General features: G+C 45.4%; 1 protein-coding gene across 1 annotated transcript in view; it reads left to right on the plus strand.

Moving 5' to 3' along the window:
- The window catches only part of ADAMTSL3 (ADAMTS like 3), a 725,891-nt gene that overhangs the window by 473,504 nt on the left and 227,731 nt on the right, over window positions 1-24,656 (plus strand). The window contains exon 8 of the mRNA XM_075345857.1: window positions 12,899-12,973. Within this exon, the coding sequence (XP_075201972.1) occupies window positions 12,899-12,973 (75 nt within the window). The remainder of the gene's footprint in view (window positions 1-12,898; window positions 12,974-24,656) is intronic.

A 24,656-nucleotide genomic window follows, 5' to 3' on the forward strand; every position in this document is an offset into this window, starting at 1 on the left:
ACAGCAAAATTGGTTGGAATCATTAGCTGACGTAATGTTGCATTTGGAGACCCCCTGAGGTTTCTAAACAATGGAGCTCCCCCACAAGTGACCCCATTTTGGAAACTAGACGCCTCAAGGAATTTATCTAGATGTTTAGCGAGCCCCAAGGGGCTCCACACAAGTTGATAATGTTGAGCCATGAATACATTTTTTTTTTTCACCACAAAACTGTTACTTGAACCATGTAGCTTTTTTTTTCACAAGGGTATCAGGAAAAAATGTACCATAAAACGTATTGTGCAATTTCTCCTGAGTATGATGATACCTCATATGTGGTGGAAAGTAATTGTTTGGGCGCATGGTAGGGCTTAGAAGAGAAAGCGCACCATTTGACAGCAAAATTGGTTGGAATCATTAGCGGACGCCATGTCATGTTTGGAGACCCCCTATGGTGCCTAAACAGTGGAGCTCCCTCACAAGTGACCCCATCCCCTCAAGGAAATTATCTAGATGTTTGGTGAGCCCCTTGCATTCCCAGGGGCTCCACAGAAGTTGATAGCATTGAACCGTGAATTTTTTTTTTTTTTTTTACCACAACATTTTTGCATCAACCGGGTAGCTTTTTTTTTTTTTTTTTACAAGGGTATCAGGAAAAACTGCACCATAAAACGTATTGTGCAATTTTTCCTGAGTACGCAGATACCTCATATGTGGTGGAAATAAATTGTTTGGGCGCATGGTGGGGCTCAGAAGAGAACGAACGCCATTTGACTTTTCAAATGCACAGACGCGGTGCACTGATCGACCGCTGCAGGACGCACATTCGGATGGGATACAAAAAGCGTCGAAAAGCAAATGTCACGCCAAAAATTGAGCATGGATGCCGATCCGTTATGTGCATCCCTGATCAGCGCTCGGCGGGACGCACGGACAGATGCGATACAAAAAGCGTCGCGGATACGGAAAAAAGTCACGCCAAAAATTGAGCAGGGATGCAGATCCGTTATGTGCATCCCTGATCAGCACTCGGTGGGACGCACGGACAGATGCGATACAAAAAGCGTCGCGGATACGGAAAAAAGTCACGCCAAAAATTGAGCAGGGATGCAGATCCGTTATGTGCATCCCTGATCAGCGCTCGGCAGGACGCACGGACAGATGCGATACAAAAAGCGTCGCGGATACGGAAAAAGTCACGCCAAAAATTGAGCAGGGATGCAGATCCGTTATGTGCATCCCTGATCAGTGCTCGGCGGGACACACGGATGGATGCGATACAAAAAGCGTCGGGGATACGGAAAAAATTCACGCCAAAACTTGAGCAGGGATGCAGATCCGTTATCTGCATCCCTGATCAGCGCTTGGCGGGACGCATGGACAGATGCGATGAGTAGCAGGAGGAACAGAAGGCAAGCGAGATAGACAGCTGTACAGGAGCCGCAGGCAGGCAGGACGTTGGACAGATCAGCAGAAGACCCAGGAAGGACCCAGAGATGGAGGCAGAAGTGATCGGGCCAGTGAAGAAATCGGACGACCCGGTGAAGGCAGGTAAGAGGACGTCAAGGGGAGAGGGGAGGGGGAGAGCAGAGGGGGGGTGCGGGAGAGCAGAGGGGGGGCGGGAGAGCAGAGGGGGATACCGGAGAAGCAAAGAAGGATGGAAGGAAGCAGAATAGAGATGACAGAGGAGGCAGGCAGATCGCAGGGGGAGCAGATCGGGATGTCGGGGGGGCAGATCGGGGCGTGGGGGGGCAGACCGCGGGGGGCACGGGCAGGGGCCATAACGGGAGCGCGCAGGGGCCATAACGGGAGCGTGCATGGGCCATAACAGGAGCGCGCACGGGCTGGAAGAAGAGTGGAATACTCATGTGGAGTAGGCGCAGAAGCGGTGACATTAGCGGCGGCAGCAGTGGTGTGGTACCACAAGTACCAGCCACTCCACGCTGCAGACATGTTGGGGGAGGCTCCCCAGACCAGCACAGGCCTGGGGAGGGCGGCCACCTGCAGATCAGACCGCCCCACTGCACACTGATTGGAGCGATTGCGTGTCATAGCACGATCGCTCCAATCAGTGCTGCAGGGGCTGGGGGCGGCATGTTTGAGATCCACCTATGATCTGCTGTAGCTGCTACGGCATCTCATAGCAGGATCTCATAGTATTGCACTAATTCGGGCATTATTTTTGCCGAAATCAGTGCGAATGATGTGGTTGGCGGTTCAGATTTGAACAGCCAATCACATCGATCGTCGATGGGGGTTGGCGATGCCACCCCCCATGGGGTCAAGCAAAGGTCCCCTGCTGTAAGAAACAGCAGGGGACATCATTTGAAAGCCGTTGCTATGGCCACGGCAATCAAATGAACTTTAGGCAGTAAAATTACGTCCCTGGTCGTTAAGTCACGTTAAAATAGGACGTAATTTTACTGCCCGCGGTCGTGAAGTGGTTAAGTTAGTGCTTGAACTGTGTACCACACCTATATTTGCGTTCAGACATTATAAGACGCATCAGACAGTCTGGACTTTCATGTGACAAGTGAATCATGCTGACATAGCTTAATGTAAATGAGGAAATACATTATACATTACATTACAGTATACATATATCACAGAATAAGCTATTTTATGGTTTACCCAATAGGAAATGTGTTACGTACTCTTGGTTCCTAGCCAACTGATTCCTTTAAATGTGTCTTAACTTCCGTAATTAAACCAGTCATATTTTCTATGCAGATCTGTGTACATGTCTCTGGTCTGTATGGAAGAATAGTATGCATGCAACTAACAAATGACTCATGATTTGGATGCAGACACAGTTAAGGTAGATGCATAATTAGATTGCATCACTGTAAATTTATGGCCCCCTTTACACATGGCGCCCGAACGTACCTTAGGACGGAACTTCTGGATGACAGAGTTGTTCAGATGACAACTGTCTTGGGTATGGTCAGTCTTAAGGCCCTGTCACACACAGAGATAAATCTGCGGCAGATCTGTGGTTGCAGTGAAATTGTGGACAAACAGTTCCAGGTTTGTGGCTGTGTACAAATGGAACAATATGTCCATGACTTCACTGCAACCACAGATCTGCCAAAGATTTATCTCTGCGTGTGACAGGGCCTTTTGTGTCTCTCTTTAGACTCTTTTGCCTAGAAACTTTCAGGACATATTGATAGAAAAAGGTGGGACACTCCAATGATTCAGAGCAAAGGGGCCCTCAGTCCCGTATTCCCAGCATAGACTTAAGCCTGCTTTACACCTTACGATCCAGCATACAATATCGTATGCGATCGTAACCGCCCCCATCGTATGTGCGGCACGTTCAATTTGTTGAATGTGCCACACAAACGATTAACCCCCGTCAAACATACTTACCCATCCATACGACCTCGCTGTGGGCGGCGAACGTCCACTTCCTGGAGTGGGAGAGACGTTCGGCGTCACAGCGACGTCACGCGGCAGCCGGCCAATAGAAGCAGAGGGGCGGAGCAGAGCGGGACGTAAACATCCCGCCCACCTCCTTCCTTCCGCATTGCTGGCCAGGAGCCACAGGACGCAGGTAAGATCTGTTCATCGTTCCCGGGGTGTCACACACTGCGATGTGTACTACCCCGGGTACGATGAACAATCTGACGTTCAATTCTAGAGAAATGAACAATGTGCATGCGATGAACGTTTTACCGTTCAATCGCAATCTCACGTACCTGTCACACCCTGCAATGTACCCTACAATGCCGGATGTGCGTCACTTACGATGTGACCCTGCCGACACATTGTAAGATACATTGCAGCGTGTAAAGCGGGCTTTAGACACACATACAAAATAATAAAATGGGTAGGCACATTGTTGGACTTGGGTTAGATGATGACTTCCATGGTCATATAATACCAATGATTAACAGGTACAAGTTTACCAAGTGATGAAATAATTATTTATTTTTCAAGATTTTTCTGTGGTTTGCAACTAAAAAGGAATGATTTGATTCTGAATAAACATCACTGAAACCGTTGTGAATGTATTGAGCCTAAGGTAGACCTCCAGCTAATATATGCCTGAAATGATGGAGTATCACTGTTTCTTGGCATTTAAGAGAGGCTGAAGTAATATACAAAATAAACTTAATTTGAGTCCAGAGATACATGGGATGCCAAGATTTATAACACCAATTTATCATTTCATGTAGGAGCCGTTAGATATCTTTACCTCATTGCCAAGTTTGCAAGTCACCAACTGGCATATTAATAAACGACTTTGACCAGAAATGATTATCCTGTGGGCACTCAGATCCTGGGTTTAGTGTTTAGTACAGGACTATTTTCAGAACAAAGAAACACACAAAATGTACTTAAGTGAATTCTGGAAATCCTACACTGAAGTACAAGTATTGAACATGTCAAAGATGGTAGTTTGGGAACCCACAAATGCCCAATATATATTTCTTCCCAAGCAAAATACATCTGAAACCAAGTTTTGTGTATCATTAGGTATAGTCCTGCGGAGATTAAGATCACTCACTTGCAGCCTTTTGCTGGAACGTCTACTGTGATAAATTGATAGTATGTTTGGAAAGCTGGAACAGTCCTGAGTGGTTGAGAGTAGCTTAGCTGAGCAACATTTTTGGCCCAAACTATCTTTATAGTGGCAGCGTTCCACTTAGTACTGGCATACTGGGGGCAAACGTGACTCTTGAACTTTACTGAGTGAGCTCGTTTGTGAATAGCTGGCAGCATGGCACTGGACCGAGGCTTAGGATCCACCCCAGTGATCCTGAGCAGATGAGAAGCCATCACTGCAAAGGCATTTATTGTTGTATTTAAGACATTTCTCCTCTTTGGTCTATTACAGCAGTTGTTCATGGTTGACCCAGCTATCGCAGAGAGGTACAATATTTAGAGCGCAGTTGTTTCAGATCCGAAACAGGATCTGATCAGTTACATATGTAAAGAAATTAGAATAAAATTCTGTTAGTTTATGCTAATTGCATACAATCTTATGGTAGGATAGGATTGGTTTTAGATGGTTGGTTCCACGTTTATTTACACAGGACTGGTATTACAGTACCTCCAGACACAGAAAGGCTACGTGCGCATGCTGCCTCTTTGTGGTGACCACAAAGATGCACGTTTTTGGTTCCAGAAAAACGCTCCCCCGGCATGGATTTTTTTCCCACGTTTTACTGTGTTTTTTACAGCGTTTTTGCCCAGTGTGTTATTTAAGTCTAATCTATTGATTGGTACAGCTCAAAAATGCTGTCAAAAATGCAGAAAGAATTGACATGCTGCATCTTTGTGATCACCACAAAGACGCAGCCAAAAAAAGCTGCAACGTGCAGATGGCAAAAATGAAATCTCATAGACTTTGCTGGGGAAGGAAATGCATGCAGTTTTGGGACCAAAACTGCACCCAAAAACCGCACAAAATGCAGCAAAAAACGCAGCGTGCGCACAAGGTCTCATCCTGTCCAAATTGGCAGACCTGCGGGAAAGGTCCAGATTGTAACTAAACAGCGTACATATTAAATGACTATGTATATAAATTATGAGACTTGATATGGTCATTAAATACTTATACATAGTGCTTACTTAGTAAGAGGAATACACACAGAAAGGGGTAAAAATATTACAGAGGTGATTCTTTAAGAAATAAACCAACCCCTGGTGCACATGCAGTTTAATTTACTTAAAGTGTAACCGTCGTTTTCATTTTTATTTAAGAAATCAATAGTACACATGAAAATAAGCAACTTTGTAATATATCTTATCAGACAAATCTGCTTCTTTCTTTGCCAGAATTGATCAGTGAATACTTTCCCATTATGAAGATAGGAGATGGCAGTTGTTACTGATGAAATCCCATGTAGGTAGAAAAGGGAGGAGGGGTGGAGCTCTGATTCTAGTCGCTCTGCATCTAGCCCCTCCCTCTGCATCCGGCCCCTCCCTCTACCTCTAGCTCCTCCCTCTGCCTATAGTCCCTCCCTCTGCCTCTAGCTCTTCCCTATGCCTGTAGCTTCTCCCTCTTCCTCTAGCTTCTCCCTCTGTATATAGCTCCTCACTCTGTCTCTAGCTCCCCCCTCTGCCTCTACCTTCTCCCTCTTCATCTAGCCCCTCTCTATGCTTCTAGCCCCTCCTTTTGTCTCTAACTCCTCCATCTGCCTGCAGCTCCTCCCTCTGTCTCTAGCTCCTCCTCCTCTTCTATCTATCATCAGCACCAACTGTCATCTCCTATCTCAGTAATGGGAAAGTCTTCACCGAATACAGATTGTACCTCAGAATTGAGAATTTTGATAATGAATGATCAATTCTGGCAGAGAAAGAAGCAAATTTGTCTGATAAAATATATTACAAAGTTGTTTATTTTCATGTGTGCTATTGATTTATGAAAAAAAAAATTAAAATAACGATTATACTTTAAAGATGTTGATTTTCTCAGTGATCCAGAATTCTTTTGGGGTCAGATGTCTTCCTTTGAGCAAGGTGATTAGTTTAGTAACCCTAAAGATCCTGAAAGGTTACTTTTAAGATGATTTTAATAAATAGCAATTTCATCAACTAAGGTCTGTTTGCAGAATACATGTTGACTTGGACAGATATATTAATGCATGAGTACAGCAAAATACAAGTGTTTAAGAACTTTGCACTCCCCAAAGGGATGCAGAAAAATAAAAGGACATTTCAAAATTGCAATCAGTTGCATAAATTTTGACGTTTCGGCCTATCTGGCCTTCCTCAGAAAAGATTGAGTTGTGGTAGAAACAAAACTGATAATGTGGCGCCCCTGACCTGGTACATGCTGGGACAGTGCTTCCAGGTAATTCCAAAAGGCCAGAATGAGGTGTGTGTACACACAAACACATAGCAACTAGGTCTCCCACACCTTTAGAGGGGACCCTTGGGTAGCCTCTGAAAGAGGGTAGCTTTCAATTCTCAGCAAGGGGTGCAGTGGAGGGGCTGGAAGCTAGGTTGCAGTGGCAATCAGAAAATGAGGAGGAACAAGCCAGTCTGGGGCAGTGTACAGAAGTTGCAGAGAGAAGCAGACTTACAGCCACGCTAGTCAGACCCTGCATGTGTGGTAGCTGTTAGCGGGGGAGTACAGTGACCAGAAAGTCAGTCTGAAAGGCACCTGAAGAGAGGCAGTCAAGTACGGGGACTGCTGGTGACTGGACACGCACAGGGAACAGGTCCCTAGAGCCAGACATCTATTTACTGATCTGCTAAACCTGCCGGTGAGGGGACTAGAGGTTCCTTACCAAAGATACAGAGTTCAAGGCTCAGCAGTAACAGGGTGAACCATAAGGAGATAGGGCCAGAAGACATCTCACCTGGTCCACGCTGCCAGCAAACGGGCCAGAAAGGGGAGAAAAGGCAGTAGCGACTTTCCTGTATGAATCCCACGATATTGTAAGTCAGGGGTTATCCAAAAAAAAAGGAGTGCTAGGAAGGCGAGTTAACGGCTACCCTCAGTTCGGCCTGAAGGAGTTCCTGGTTCCACCTGGTATAATCTCAGCATCGCCCGGGTATCTCACCAACCATCTAAAAGTGAGTAAACAAGTTGAAAGACTTTCTGGATTGCGACTGAGTTATTCTGCGACCTGTTGTTCCACACACCCGAGTCCCTGGGGTCAGCCTCACTCACGGGAGGCCATACCATCTGACTGCAGATCCCATCAGCCCCAGACGCTTGTTAAACCTGCAGTGGCGGTCACCCATAACCCTGACCGCATACCATGAGTGGCGTCACGACTCCCATGTAAATAAACCAGACATACCTGTTGCCAGCGGTAATCAAGTGGAGCCCCTGTGATGTCCCAGAAGGTGGAGTGACGTCCCTGAGGCGACCGCTACAAGTGGGCGACACAATAATAGCACAAATGATATGCAGGAGGAAGCACTTAACTGCATATCATTAGCGCTGTTCAGTTTTGTTTCTTCCACAATGCAATCCTTTCTGATGAACACATATTATTGGAGTGGAATCCTACTTGGGCCTTCCAGTTGAGTGTGACGTATCCCTTCTCTATCCAGCTAAGCATAAGTTATTTCTAATGTATCCATATGTACTAAGCTATGTTTAACAATGCACATAGTCCACAAAACCCTGGAGATTTGGTTTGCTGGAAGAGATTATTAAAGAGGTGGTTCACTACTTATTTCTCCAAGCCATGTCGATATAATGTTGAGAAACAAGACTTCTCTCAAATACCTTGTGTTGCCAATAGTGCCTGTGAGCGGTGCTATTGCAGTCCGCTCATCCCCTTTTTGTGACCCCCCCAGCTCCGTGACCTCTGATGTCCGGTGATGTCATGTCAACTTCCAGTTGACCTGACATCACTGAGGCTGGCCCCAGTCTCCCTGAGTGACTGGGCTGTGGGTGAGATTTCACCGCTCGTCACAGCCCAGCGTCACAGCCCAGCATCTCCCTAGTCTCTCCTTCGCTGAAGTGTGCCACAAGCAGGAGCGATGTTGGGCTGTGACAATCGGTGATCACATGATAATTTTTATACATGTTGTCCTACTCCAAGCTGTATAGGCTTGAGAGCCAACTACCAATTAAGTAAATCAGGTGATGTGCATCTCTGTAATGAGGAGGGGTGGGGTGTAATGACATCAACACCCTATATAAGGTGTGCTTAATTATTAGGCAACTTCCTTTCAATTGCCAAAATGGGTCAGAAGATAGATTTGATGGGCTCTAAAAAGTCCAAAATTGTGAGATGTCTTGCAGAGGGATGCAGGAGTCTTGAAATTGCCAAACTTTTGAAGCGTGATCACCGAACAATGAAGCGTTTCATGGCAAATAGCCAACAAGGTTGCAAGAAGTGTGTTGTGCAAAAAAGGCGCAAAATAATTGCCCATGAATTGAGGAAAATCAAGCGTGAAGCTGCGATGCCAAGATGCCATTTGCCACCAGTTTGGCCATATTTCAGAGCTGCAACGTTACTGGAGTATCAAAAAGCACAAGGTGTGCCATACTCAGGGACATGGCCAAGGTAAGGAAGGCTGAAAAACACCTTTGAACAAGAAACATATGATAAAATGTCAAGACTGGGCCAAGAAATATCTTAAGACTGATTTTTCAAAGGTTTTATGGACTGATGAAATGAGAGTGACTCTTGATGGGCCAGATGGATGGGCCAGAGGCTGAATCAGTAAAGGGGAGAGAGCTCCACTCAGACTCAAACGCCAGCAAGGTGGAGGTGGGGTACTGGTATGGGCTGGTATCTAGAGATGAGCGGTGTTCAAATCGAACTGTTCTCCAATCTCAAATTCGACCACTTTTAGGCGATGTTCGAGTCGTTCGACGAACGTGAACAATTAGCTTCAAGTTCGACAGTTCGAGGTTATGTTCGATAACTGTTCGATCACCAAAAGCGTAACTGGCTTTTCACAGTCATTCAATGTTAATACAGTGGAACCTTGGTTAATGAGAACAATCCGTTCTGGGAGTGTGCTTGTTAACCAAGTTACTGGTTTAGCAAAGCAAGATTTCCCATAGGAAATCATTGGAATGCAGACAATTCGTTCCACAACTTGTTAAATGTCCCATCCTAGTCCCCTATTGTGCCATTCCACACACGCACAAACACACACAAACACACAAACATACACAAACAGACACGCACACACATATTATGCTCACCTTACCTTCTGTTCCATCGCCGGCCTCCTGGGACTTGCAGTTCGCCGGTACAAGATGTGTATCGGGTAACCATCGCGACCGATGCCGGAACTTCTGCTGCCAGAGCGCTGACGTCAAAGGCAGGAGCCACTTGCCTCTGATTGGTCAGCGCGCTGCCTTTGGGTAGCGTCTGACAGTGGAAGTTCCTCCCTCGTCGCGATGGTTACCCGATACACGTAGTTCTCCGCTATAGGATGTGTATAGGGTAACATTGTGACAAGGGAGGAACTTCCTCTGTCAGACGCTATTCAGAGGCAGCGCACTGGCCAATCAGAGGCAAGCGGCTCTTGCCTTTGACGTCAGCGCTCTGGCAGCGGACGTTCCAGCATCGGTCTCGATGGTTACCCGATACACATCTTGTACACCGGCGAACTGCAAGTCTCAGGAGGCCGGTGATAGAACGGAAGGTAAGGTGAGCATAATATGTGTGTGTAGGTTCATGTTTGTGCATGTTTGTATGTGTTTGTCTGCCATTGTTTTCAATGGTGTTCGAAGGTGTTCGACAAACGTTCGACGAACACACCCCAAGTTCGACGAACCGAACCAAACTCGAACACTAGGGTGGTGGCTCATCTCTACTGGTATCATCAAAGATGAACTTGTTGTGGGACCTTTTCACGTTGAGGATGGAGTGAAGCTTAACTCCCAGACCTACAGTCATGGCCAAAAGTTTTGAGAATGACACCAAAATTATATTTTCACATGATCTGTTGCCTTCTGGTTTTTAATTGTGTTTGTCTGATGTTTACATCACATACAGAAATATAATTGCAATCATATTATGAGTACCAAAAGGTTATATTGACAGTTAGAATGAGTTAATGCAGCAAGTCAATATTTGCAGTGTTGACCCTTCTTCTTCAGGACCTCTGCAATTCTCCCTGGCATGCTCTCAATCAACTTCTGGATCAAATCCTGACTGATAGCTGTCCATTCTTGCATAAGCAATGCTTGCATTTTTCCAGAATTTGTTGGTTTTTGTTTGTCCACTCCTCTCTTGATGATTGCCCACAAGTTCTTAATGGGATTAAGATCTGGGGAGTTTCCAGGCCATGGACTCAAAATCTCTTTGTTTTGTTCCATGAGCCATTTAGTGATCACCTTTGCTTTATGGCAAGGTGCTCCATCATGCTGGAAAAGGCATTGTTGGGCACCAAACTGCTCTTGGACACTTGGGAGAAGTTGCTCTTGGAGGACATTCTGGTACCATTCTTTATTCATGGCTGTGTTTTTAGGCAAGACTGTGAGTGAGCCGATTCCCTTGGCTGAGAAGCAACCCCACACATGAATCGTTTCAGGATGCTTAACAGTTGGCATGAGACAAGACTGGTGGTAGCGCTCACCTCTTCTTCTCCTAATAAGCTGTTTTCCAGATGTCCCAAACAATTGAAAAGGGGATTCATCTGAGAAAATGACTTTACCCCAGTCCTCAGCAGTCCACTCCCTGTACCTTTTGCAGAATATCAGTCGGTCCCTGATGTTTTTTCTGGAGAGAAGTGGCTTCTTTGCTGCCCTCCTTGAAACCAGGCCTTGCTCAAGCAGTCTCCGCCTCACAGTGCATGCAGAAGCACTCACACCAGCCTGCTGCCATTGCTGAGCTAGCTGGGCACTGCTGGTAGCCCGATCCCGCAGCTGAAACAGTTTTAAGATACGGTCCTGGCGTTTGCTGGTCCTTCTTGGGCGCCCTGGAGCCTTTTTGGCAACAATAGAAGCTCTCTCCTTGAAGTTCTTGATGATGCGATAGATTGTTGACTGAGGTGCAATCTTTGTAGCTGCGATACTCTTCCCTGTTAGGCCATTTTTGTGCAGAGCAATGATGGCTGCACGTGTTTCTTTAGAGATAACCATGGTTAACTGAAGAGAAACAATGATACCAAGCACCAGCCTCCTTTTAAAGTATCCAGTGGTGTCATTCTTACTTTATCATGACTGATTGATCGCCAGCCCTGTCCTCATCAACACCCACACCTATGTTAATGGAACAATCACTAAAATAATGTTAGCTGCTCCTTTTAAGGCAGGAATGCAATGATGTTGAAATGTGTTTTGGGGGTTAAAGTTCATTTTCTTAGCCAATATTGACTTTGCAAGTAATTGCTGTTAAGCTGATCACTCTTTATGACATTCTGGAGTATATGCAAATTGCCATTAGAAAAACTTAAGCAGTAGACTTTGTAAAAATTAATATTTGTAGCATTCTCAAAACTTTTGGCCATGACTGTACTTCCAGTTTCTGGAAGACAACTTCTTCAAGCAGTGGTACAGGAAGAAGTCAGTATCGTTCAAGAAAAACATGATTTTCATGTAGGACAATGCTCCATCACATGCATCCAACTACTCCACAGCGTAGCTAGCCACTAAAGATCTAACCGATGAAAAAATAATGACATGGCCCCCTTGTTCACTTGATCTGAACACCATAGAGAACCTGTGGTCCCTCATAAAATGTGAGATCTACAGGGAGGGAAAACAGTACACCTCTCGGAACAGTGTCTAGGAGGCTGTGGTGGCTGCTGCACGCAATGTTGATCATAAACAGATCAAGCAACTGACAGAATCTATGGATGGTAGGCTGTTGAGTTTCATGATAAAGAAAGGTGGCTATATTGGTAACTAATTTTTTGGGGTTTTGTTTTTGCATGTCAGAAATGTTTATTTCTAAATTTTGTGCAGTTATATTGGCTTACCTGGTGAAAATAATCAAGTGAGATTGGAATATATTTGGTTTGTATTAAGTTGCCTAATAATTCTGCACAGTAATAGTTACTTGCACAAACAGATATCCTCCTAAGATAGCCAAATCTAAAAAACCACTCCAACTTCCAAAAATATTAAGCTTTGATATTTAAGAGTCTTTTGGGTTGATTGAGAACATAGTTATTGATCAACAATAAAAAAATCCTCTAAAATACAATTTGCCTAATAATGCTGCACACGGTGTAGAGTATATAAAGGGGAAAGCATTGTATGTTGCTGGTCATATGAGCGTAATGCCTTCTTTTTGGAGGATAATCATGGTTTCTAAAAAAATACTATTTTCTAGTTATGTTGTATTTTAAGAACTTTTGGGAGGTCTGGGTGTTGTTTTCTTTTCAACTTCATCTTCTGCAATTCTTAGATGTTCTTCTAATGTAAAATCCATACACCTGTGTTATTATTCAGCCACATAGCCGCTAGCACTGCTGCAGTCACACGATATTCTCCACATCTGTTTCGATGAGAGTAACGTCCTTTTTTTTTCCATAGGAGAAGAGACAGTAATTGCTGTACCGCATGGAAGTCGCAGCGTGAGAATCACAGTGAAAGGACCAGCTCACGTTTGTATGAACCATTCTAAGTTGTATGTGATGTTTGGGTCAGTTCAGGGTCCATGTGCCACTGATTTAGCTAGAAGTAAATGAGTTAAAACAACAATGGGCACCTGTTCCCCAGTTCTAGCAGAAGTTATAATGTCCTAGTGCTTAGTTATAGTTGCCACATAGTGATCTGTAATGTTCTTCAGCCCTTGGGAGTTCCCAGCCAAGTGCTCATCTAGCGTTTCCTAAAAATTAGTCTCAGTTTTAGAGCGGAGACACCTGGGAATATATTACTATACTAACGTTGGCTTCCAGGTCTGGTAAAAAAGCATTGGCACTGGTGAATACTTGTTGGGTGGCAGGTCCAATCTGACGAGCAAAGTGAATGAATGGACAGAAGAAGAAGGCTTTATATTTCATGATTTTTCCAATATATTTAATTTCCATATGAAAGAACACTCCACCCTGTAGCAAGTCCTTCCTGCTACAGACTGCTGAAGTGTATTATTACTGTGTAGCAGCCATTATATCCATTATATCCATTGAGAGTTCAGCATAGTGATATTTACTGCCCACATTTTTGCTCTCATGGCACACTGCAATACTCCTAATTCCTTGTCCAACTCACTGCTATTACCCTAAATTCTCATTGTGCCCTCACAGCAGGTGGTCCCACTTTGTTTTGTTTTCTGCGCCCTAGAGGGCTAAAATTCAGCAGCTTCCTCTGCCAGGACCAATATTTTACAAAGGCCGTGGCACTGTCTGTTTGAGCTTCCACTATGATTTTAGTTAAGTAATGTCCATTTTGATGTCACTAAGTTCAAACCAGCCCTATCTGGTGAAAGTCTGCAAAAAAGGCTATAGACACCTTTCCTTTGAGGACATTTTTTTTTTATGTAATTGAATGTATTTTTTTCTTTAAAGCATTTTTCATATGGATTTTTCTTGAAAAATGTGGACCTTTTCTTTGATTTGATTAGAAATGATTTGATAAGATCGTTCAGAAGAGGAGCGATAATACACTGCCATCAGATGAGCTTATTAGAGGATTGGACTGGTAGCATATTCAGTGACATATAGATGCTGTAGAAGCCAAATGTTAACAATTTTAAATGAAACCATTTTGCTAATATTCTTTTTAGCTAAAGATCCATTCATTTAAGTAAAAAAAAGCCTCCAAAGTGTCCATATACTTTAAGTGTCTCTGCTATCCCTTATTGGCAGATGCTATGTAAAATGAACATTGGGCATGTTGATTTTTAATATGCCCAATCCTTTGTTGTGTCTTTTTCCACTACTAGGACAGCCCCTTTTGATTCCAAATGTTTCCCCAGGTAAACTAATAAAGCCTATAGTCACCTCGCTTACCGGTGCCCTCCCAGAGGTGTCCGAGCTCCCAGTGCCAATGCTCTCTTGGGGTAGTGATGTCACACGAACCCTATGTCCAAGCAGTGCCGGCTTCTGTCTCCCCGTATTCGGACCAAAAAAGTTAATCAACAAGAAGAAGTGAGTGTTGTGGCTACACTCACTTCCTTTTGATTTCTTATTTGGTCTGAAGGTGGGGAGAAGGAAACTGGCGGTGATTGGATGCGGGGTTCGCACAATCTCACAACCCCACATGAGCCGCGGCACCACTGGAATAGTGCCGCTACGGGAGATAGTCTTTATTATTTTACCTGGGTGCAATATGTGAAATCAGAAAAGGTTGTCCCAGCAGTGGACAACCCCTTTAAGTTCCTCAGGCAAATTTTATCTGTTCTCAGACGTGTGTGCAAGGCTTCTTTGTAACACAATCCAATATTAAAGATAGTATTAGAATATTATGACCTGTTGGGTCCCTTATATTACACATTTGAACCATTGGCACGTCAATCTGTTGGAGTCAAAATAATCACCTGAAAATACAAACTAAGGCTGCTTTCACACATCCGGTTTTTGCCGTGCGGCACAATACGGCGCTCTGCAGAAAAAACGCAATTATTTTTTTTTGCCGTCAGTTGCATTTTTTCCCGCATAGACTTGCATTAGCTCCGTATTGTGCCGCATGGCCTTGCGTTGCGTCCGTTTTTTGCCGGATGCGGCATATTTAGCCCATGCGGCGGCCGGCTGGAACGTTGCCTGGCACGTTTTTTTGTGCGGCGAAAAAACGCACAAAAAAAGGTTCACAATGCAAGCCTATGGACGCCGGATGCGGCGTCCTGCGCAAAAAACGTATCCGGCCGCCGGATGCGTTTTTTTGCACTGCGCATGCTCAGTATCTAGCTGCATCCGTCAAAAACCGGACGGGCCGCATGGAAAAACTTATGCAACTGATCCGTTTTTTTCGCCGCATCCGTTGCATAGGTTTTTGAGCCGGATTGTGCCACTCAGCACAAACTGGATGTGTGAAAGCAGCCTAACGGGATATAGCCAATCTATAAAACTGTCATTTTTTATTATTTTTGCTCTTATGAACTGCTCAGAAACAGAACTCAAGGAGTACACCATCGTCTTCATATTTATTGTACTTACAAAAAAAAGTTAAAAAGTTAGGAAAATATAAGATGTGGAATCCAAACGGTTAAATATAAGCTTTCTCTTCTCAAAAATAGCAGAATCCTTTAAAAATGATTTGTTGAATAGACTATTAAAAAAATATTTAGCATCCACAGATCTGCAAAGAAAATTATACATATTGATGTGTTCCCCAGATATGATCTTTAGATGATGGAAAATGTACAAAAATTATGTGCCCTATTTGCAAAAGGTTATTCCCTTTCGTGTATTTAAACGAAATAGCAAAACCGCCTGTGCAGAGACATCAGGAGAGATCAAAGAGTGTGTCATTTAAGTTTCAGATTATATGGTTGTAGTTTTCTCAGGAAAACCTATGCAGGTGTCTGTAATGCCAGAGTGTCATCCTCATGAACATTTAAGGCTAAATCTGGAAAACACAGCATTGCGGTCGCACAGATTGGATTTGACTGTATTTCTTGTAAATGCATTTACACAACATAGATGAAATCATCAAGGTTGTTCCTGTTCATCTAAAATATATATCAGTTCCACCTGCTACTAGAGCCTTCGAGATTACATCTGACAATGGTTATGTATTCTACCAAACAGTATTACAGTCTTATTACTAGAGTTGAGCGCGGTTCGCGGTTCGAGGTTCTCCAGTTCACGGCTCGAGTGATTTTGGGGGATGTTCTAGATCGAACTAGAACTCGAGCTTTTTGCTAAAGCTCGATAGTTCTAGATACGTTCGAGAACGGTTCTAGCAGCAAAAAAAACAGCTAATTCCTAGCTGGCTTTCCGCTGTAATAGTGTAAGTCACTCTGTGACTCATACTATTATGACATTTCAGTGTATAGTGTGCGGGAACAGCGCATTCAGATCACTGCTGTATGTATAATGGCATTTTTTTTTTTTCCTTGTCTTCCTTCCCTAAGCGCGCGCGTGTAGTGGGGCGGGCCAGCATGTCAGCCAATCCCAGACACACACAGCTAAGTGGACTTTTAGCCAGAGAAGCAACGGCATGTATGATAGGATGTCCATGTCACATGTCCCTGCATTATAAAAACGGACATTTTCCTCCAGCACGCCATTATCTGCCTTCTGCGTCCTTGGTGTCAGACATCACTGGCGCAGCTCCTATCGCCGATACTGCTGTGTACGCTCCATACACAGCGCTGTACAGCATAGGGATAGCACTTTCTATCAGTCCTTTTAAGGGCTCATACCGGCAGGGTCAGAGCCATAGGTGACAGGTCCGTGAAAACAGAGTTTAACAGCTACACAAGATGACAGCGTCTGTGTAGCTAAGGTCAGGGATTTCCTCGCTGCATTTCCCCATTAGGAGGGATAGAAAGGCAGGCTTCCATTCCTCTACCCAGAGACCCACAACCCTGCCACTGTACCCTCCTGACCTTTGCACACTCAAACTCATTGTTACTAAGCCATTATACTAGCAAACACTGAGAGAACTTAGTGGCATCCTAAACGTGGCTGTTGGACTGCTGTATTGCCCCAGTAGTGCAAAGATATTTGCAGCACGTCTGCCTGCATTGCACACTAAAACTCATTGTTACTAAGCCATTATACTAGCAAACACTGAGTGAACTTAGTGGCATCCTAAACGTGGCTATTGGACTTCTGTATAGTCCCACTAGTGCAAAGATATTTGCAGCACGTCTGCCTGCATTGCACACTCAAACTCATTGTTACTAAGCCATTATACTAGCAAACACTGAGTGAACTTAGTGGCATCCTAAAAGTGGCTGTTGGACTTCTGTATTGTCCCACTAGTGCAAAGATATTTGCAGCACGTCTGCCTGCATTGCACACTCAAACTCATTGTTACTAAGCCATTATACTAGCAAACACTGAGTGAACTTAGTGGCATCCTAAAAGTGGCTGTTGGACTTCTGTATTGTCCCACTAGTGCAAAGATTTTTGCAGCACGTCTGCCTGCATTGCACACTCAAACTCATTGTTACTAAGCCATTATACTAGCAAACAGTCAGTGTACCTAGTGGCATCCTATACGTGGCTATTGGACTTTGCTATAGTCCCACTAGTGCAAAGACATTTGCAGAGCGCGTCTGCCTGCATTGCACACTCCAACTCATGATAACTAAGCCATTATACTAGCAAACACTCAGTGTACCTAGTGGCATCCTATACGTGGCTATTGGACTTTGCTATAGTCACACTAGTGCAAAGACATTTGCAGAGCGCGTCTGCCTGCATTGCACACTCCAACTCATTATAACTAAGCCATTATACTAGCAATTTATGCTGCCAGTTTAAGGGCCGTAGTTGCATTGTCAGGGATAATTATTCTTTATTATTCTGCTGTTAATAAAGCTAGACCACCGCTGCAATCTACACCACCTCTCAATTTTTAGTACCACATTTTAAGTGCACAATCTTGTCGCAATCAACATGAGTGGCAAAATGACAGATGCTGGTGGAAAGGGGAAGAGGCGTGTTGGAAAAGGAAAAAAAGGGTTTGTCCGTGGGGAAGGTGGCAAAGCTTCATTAACATCTGCTGAAGATAGACCATCTACAAGCAAAAGTAAGATGTCTACTTCTTACCGTGGACAATCCGATGTGCTCCCTTTTTTACGGACACGAACAACAGGAACAAAGGTAGCTGATGGCCAAAAAAGGAAAATGCTTGAATGGATCTCAAGTGGTCCAACAAGTGCCCTCTCAGCCACCTCAACTACCGCATCCAAAAAACACCAGTCCTCTGAGTTGTCATCCCAATCAAACTTGCTTTCTCCCAGCTCTGAAGTCTCCATCAGCCCTGCACAGTATGGTGAAACTGAGATGGCTGAGTCTGCAGAGCTGTTCAGTCACACTATAGCCTGGGAATCAGAGGTCTGCTCCCAAGCTACAGTGAGTACAGACCAGGAAATGGTCTGCAGTGATGCTCAGAACCTTTGTGACTCTGATTCAGGCCGTGAGGACCAAGTTTCTGAGCATAATGTTGACCCTTTGTCACAAACTGTAACACCTGTGGTTATAGACAATGAGGAACATACTGATGATGATGAGACGCAGATACCAGATTGTGATGACAACTTAAATATTCAGTCAGGGCAAGAAGAGGCTCGGTCTGAGGGTGAGGGGAGTGCAAACACAACAATTGATGAGGAAGTTCTAGATCCCACCTACTGTCAACCCACAGTCAGGCACTCGAGGAGGTCAACAGAGGCGGTGGAGGAGGATGCAACTGACGACGAAGTTACCTTGCGCCTTCCTGGACAGAGTCGGAGCACTGGTAGCACGTCTACAACTGCATCATCAGCCACCACTCTGCCTCTGAGTACTAGTCGGGGGGGCTCAGCAGGTCGCATGCCCTCTAAGCCTTGCCTAGCCTGGTCCTTTTTTGACATAGAAAAAGATCGCCCAAATTATGTGATGTGTAAAATTTGTCGTGATTCTGTTAGTAGAGGTCAAAACCTCAGCAGTTTGACAACTTCTTCCATGAATCGTCACATGAATAAATATCATAGGTTCCAGTGGGAAGCTCACCGTGCTGCAATGCGGCCTAGCGGAGCGAACCATCCACGGCCTGCCCCTTCCAGTGCATCCGCGCGCTCTTCATCTTCTAGGACTGTGGGGACAGCTGTCACACCTGGTTTTCCACGCACAACTTCCACCACTGTAACCGCAACAGGCAGTTTGCTTGGTAGGTCGTCAGTTGGTTTGGAAGGGGAAACAAGTGCGTGTGTACAGCTCTCTCAGACATGGATAGCACCAACGTTGGATGAAGGCAACATCATGTCTCCGACTGCACTTTCCTCACAAACCTGCATTTTTCCAGGGACACCCTACTCAACACCGTCTACACGCAGCAGCCAGATCTCTGTCCCGCAGATGTGGACAAAAAAAAGGCCATTTCCTGTGACCCATGACAAAGCTAAGAGGTTGACTTTATCCCTCTGTAAGCTCTTGGCTACCGAAATGCTGCCTTTCCGCCTGGTGGACACACAGGATTTTAGAGACCTTATGTCTGTCGCCGTGCCCCAGTACCAGATGCCCAGTCGCCACTACTTCTCTAAGAAAGGTGTGCCCGCGCTACACCAGCATGTCGCACACAACATCACCGCTTCCTTGAGAAACTCTGTGTGTGAACGGGTGCATTTTACCACCGATACTTGGACCAGTAAGCATGGACAGGGACGTTACATGTCGCTGACTGGGCACTGGGTAACTATAGTGATAGATGGTGAAGGGTCTGCTGCACAAGTCTTGCCGTCCCCACGACTTGTGTGTCAATCCTCTGTCTGTCCAAGTTCCGCCACTGCTTCTGCCTCCTCCACCTCATCTGTGTCCTCCACCTCCGCCCCAAGCCTGCCTGGTCAGGCCACCAGCGTTCTCACTGCGCAGAAGGAATCACGCACCCCTCATTACTATGCTGGCAGCAGAGCGCAATGTCATCAGGCGGTCTTTAGCTTGACATGTCTTGGGAATAAGAGTCACACAGCTGAGGAGTTGTGGTCAGCTCTGCGGTCCGAGTTTAATAAATGGTTGTCTCCACTCAACCTGAAGCCTGGTAAGGCCGTGTGCGACAATGCTGCAAACCTGGGTGCGACCCTTCGCCTGGGCAAGGTGACACACATACCTTGTATGGCTCACGTGTTGAACCTTGTTGTCCAGCAATTTTTAACACACTATCCCGGCCTAGATGGCCTTCTGACCAGGGCATGAAAACTATCTGCTCACTTCCGCCGTTCAAGCGCCACAGCTGAGCGACTTGCATCGCTCCAGAAGTCTTTCGGCCTGCCGGTTCATTGCCTGAAATGCGATGTGGCGACACGCTGGAATTCGACTCTCCACATGTTACAGCGACTGTGGCAGCACTGCCGAGCCCTGGTGCAATACGTCATGACGTATAGCCTGGGCCAACGAGATGCAGAGATGGGGCAGATCACCCTGATGGAGTGGTCTCAGATCAAGGACCTATGCACCCTTCTGCACAGTTTCGACATGGCGACGAATATGTTTAGCGCTGACAATGCCATTATCAGCATGAAAATTCCAGTCATTTACATGCTGGAGCACACGCTAACCACTATTCGGAGTCAGGGGGTGGGACAACAGGAAGGGGAGGAACTACAGGAGGATTCATATGCGCATGACATAACAACATCTCCAAGGTCCAGACATTCATCATCACCAACGCGGCAGGCATGAGACCATGGGGGACAGGGATAAACAAGGGCGCATGGTAGCAGGCGAAATGTTGAGGAAGGTGCAGGAGAACATGAAGAAATGGAGGACGAACTGTCCATGGACATGGAAGACTCAGCGGATGAGGGAGACCTTGGTCAAATTTCAGTTGAAAGAGGTTGGGGGGAGATGTCAGAGGAAGAAAGAATGGTTAGCACCTCTATGCCACAAACACAGCGTGGACTTGGTCCGCATGGCTGCGCAAGACACATGAGTGCTTTCTTGCTGCACTACCTCCAACATGACCCTCGTATTGTCAAAATTAGAAGTGATGATGACTACTGGCTTGCCACACTATTAGATCCCCGGTACAAGTCCAAATTTTGTGACATAATTCCAGCCATAGAAAAGGATGCATGTATGCAGGAGTATCAGCAGAAGCTGTTACTCGATCTTAGCTCGGCTTTTCCACCAAACAACCGTGCAGGTGCAGGGAGTGAATCTCCCAGTTGTAACTTGACAAACATGGGACGGTCTCGTCATCTTCAACAGTCTACCCGTAGCAGTAGGACTGTATCTGGTGCTGGTAACAGCAATTTTATGGAATCTTTTCATAATTTTTTTAGACCCTCCTTTGCAAGGCCAACAGAGACAACAAGTCTAACACATAGTCAATGGCTGGAGAGGATGATACAGGAGTATCTCCAAATGAACATCGATGCCATGACTTTGCAAATGGAGCCTTGCTCATTTTGGGCTTCAAATCTTGAAAAATGGCCAGAGCTCTCCACTTACGCCTTGGAGATTTTGTCATGTCCAGCTGCCAGCGTTGTCTCTGAACGTGTCTTCACTGCTGCTGGGTGTGTGCTGACAGATAAGCGCACGCGTCTGTCCAGTGACAATGTGGACAGACTAACGTTCATCAAAATGAACAAGTCATGGATCCAGAAGGAATTTACAACCCCTGTGTCATCCTGGGGAGAGTAAATGCTTGTGGATTTGGAATGTGCTTGATGCAAATCAAAACATCCTGTTTGCAACTAGGGCACAAGTGCTGCCACTGATGGGGTGTCTGTGTGGCCCAATTTTTTTAAAAAAGGGAGACTCCGCTTGGAGTAACCCTTGCTTACATTGTTTTTTAAAAGGAGCCAAGATGAACAAGTCATGGTTCAGCAAAGACTTTGCTACCTACCCCGGTGTCATCCTGGGGACGGTTAAGAATGGCGTATTTTTGAATGTGCTTGATGCAAATCAAAACATCCTGTTTGCAACTAGGGCACAAGTGCTGCCACTGATGGGGTGTCTGTGTGGCCCAATTTTTTGAAAAAAGGGAGACTCCGCTTGAAGTAACCCTTACTTACATTGTTTTTAAAAATGATCCAAGATGAACAGAGCTGGAAAGACTTTGCTACCTACCGCGGTGTCATCCTGGGGACGGTTAAGAATGGCGTATTTTTGAATGTGCTTGATGCAAATCTAGCTGTAAAGTGTACAACTTAGGGCACAAGTGCTGCCACTGAATGGGTGGGTGTGTGTGGGGCCCAATTTTTGGAAAAAAGTGAGACTCCGCTTGGAGTCACCTTGCGGTGTTTTACATGATTTTAGAAGGGCGTGCCATGCCTATATCTGTGTCTCGTCCTCTTTTTCCTCGGTACGCTCTTTTGTTTTCGCATGAGAATTTGTTCTTGTCACTTTCCCATGTGTTGTGTTGTGAGTGGTTTGTCACCTTTTAGACACCTTTGAGGGTGTTTTCTAGGTGTTTTTATGTGTTTGTGAATGCCTGCCATTGTTTCCTATGCGGTTCGAGTTCGGTTCGTCGAACGTTCGACGAACCGAACTCGAACGGGACGTCCGTTCGGCGAACCGAACTCGAGCCGAACCACGACCGGTTCGCTCATCTCTACTTGTTACCAAAAAAATATTTAACATTGTACCTTGTAAAAAGGGAGCGGTGGCCGGTGTGATATATACTAAATATCACACTTTTCAATGCCTAATTGAATAACATTCATTTAGACTTTTATTCTTCACCCTAAAAAAATTTCAGGATCCTCAGCAATCCTGTTAACGTGGCTCTGGGATTCAGGGTTTGAGGCCCCATCTTTCATGGAGTAGTGGTGCACATGCTTGACCTCTGCTCCATCCATTGTCTATGGGAAATGGCAGTACTCGTCTTTCTGTGGCACTCATCTTATAAACAGTGAATGGAACAGAGGCCAAGCATGCACCTTCACTCCATTCAAGGCATGACTGGGAAACCTAGTTTTCGGGATTGCAAAGCCTTATTTTCTGCTCTCCAGAAATCAGCAAGTTATTCCCTAACAACTGGAATAACCATTTAATGTTAATATTCTTCTAGTTCATGATAAGATCTGTATGCTCAAACCACATAGTCCTCCATACAGAAAAAAGGACTCCACATAGCCTTTCATATAGAAAAATGTGCCCCACGTAGTCCTCCATATTGTATTATGGGCCACACGTAGTCCTCCTTACAGTATTATGGACCCCACAGAGCCGACCATTTAGAATAATGTGCCCTACATAGTACTCTATACAGTAAAATAGGCCCCACATAGCCCTCCATACAGAATAATGGGCCCCACATAGCCCTTGATACAGAATAATGGGCCCCAAATACTCCTCCATACAGAATAATGGGCTCCACATACTCCTCCATACAGAATAATGGGCCCCACATAGCCCTCGATACAGAATAATGGGCCCCACATACTCCTCCATACAGAATAATGGGCCCCACATAGCCCTCGATACAGAATAATGGGCACCACATACTCCTCCATACAGAATAATGGGCCCCACATAGCCCTCCATACAGAATAATGGGCCCCACATACTCCTCCATACAGAATAATGGGCCCCACATAGCCCTCGATACAGAATAATGGGCACCACATACTCCTCCATACAGAATAATGGGCCCCACATAGCCCTCCATACAGAATAATGGGCCCCACATACTCCTCCATACAGAATAATGGGCCCCACATAGCCCTCGATACAGAATAAGGGGCTCCACATACTCCTCCATACAGAATAATGGGCCCCACATAGCCCTCGATACAGAATAATGGGCCCCAAATACTCCTCCATACAGAATAATGGGCCCCACATAGCCCTCGATACAGAATAATGGGCACCACATACTCCTCCATACAGAATAATGGGCCCCACATAGCCCTCCATACAGAATAATGGGCCCCACATACTCCTCCATACAGAATAATGGGCCCCACATAGCCCTCGATACAGAATAATGGGCCCCACATACTCCTCCATACAGAATAATGGGCCCCACATAGCCCTCCATAGAGAATAATGGGCACCACATACTCCTCCATACAGAATAATGGGCCCCACATAGCCCTCGATACAGAATAATGGGCCCCAAATACTCCTCCATACAGAATAATGGGCCCCACATAGCCCTCGATACAGAATAATGGGCACCACATACTCCTCCATACAGAATAATGGACCCCACATAGCCCTCCATACACAATAATGGGCCCCACATACTCCTCCATACAGAATAATGGGCCCCACATAGCCCTCGATACAGAATAATGGGCCCCACATACTCCTCCATACAGAATAATGGGCCCCACATAGCCCTCGATACAGAATAATGGGCACCACATACTCCTCCATACAGAATAATGGGCCCCACATAGCCCTCCATACAGAATAATGGGCCCCACATAGCCCTCGATACAGAATAATGGGCACCACATACCCCTCCATACAGTAAAACAGGCCCCACATAGCCCTCCATACAATAAAATAGGACCCACATAGCCTTCCATACAGAATAATGGGTCCTACATAGCCCTCCATATAGAATAATGGGCCCAACATAGCCCTCCATATAAAATTATAGGCCACACATTAAAAAGATAATAGATACTCATTTCTCCTTTTCTCCCCGATGTTCCCAGTCTCAGCAGCGAGCACTCTGAAGTTCTTCACTGCTCACTACAGCGGGAGCAAAATGGTAACGTCATCGCTCCCTCTGGGTTGAG

The sequence above is a fragment of the Anomaloglossus baeobatrachus genome, chromosome 4, assembly GCF_048569485.1.
Source record: "Anomaloglossus baeobatrachus isolate aAnoBae1 chromosome 4, aAnoBae1.hap1, whole genome shotgun sequence".
In the NCBI taxonomy this organism is placed as follows: domain Eukaryota; kingdom Metazoa; phylum Chordata; class Amphibia; order Anura; family Aromobatidae; genus Anomaloglossus; species Anomaloglossus baeobatrachus.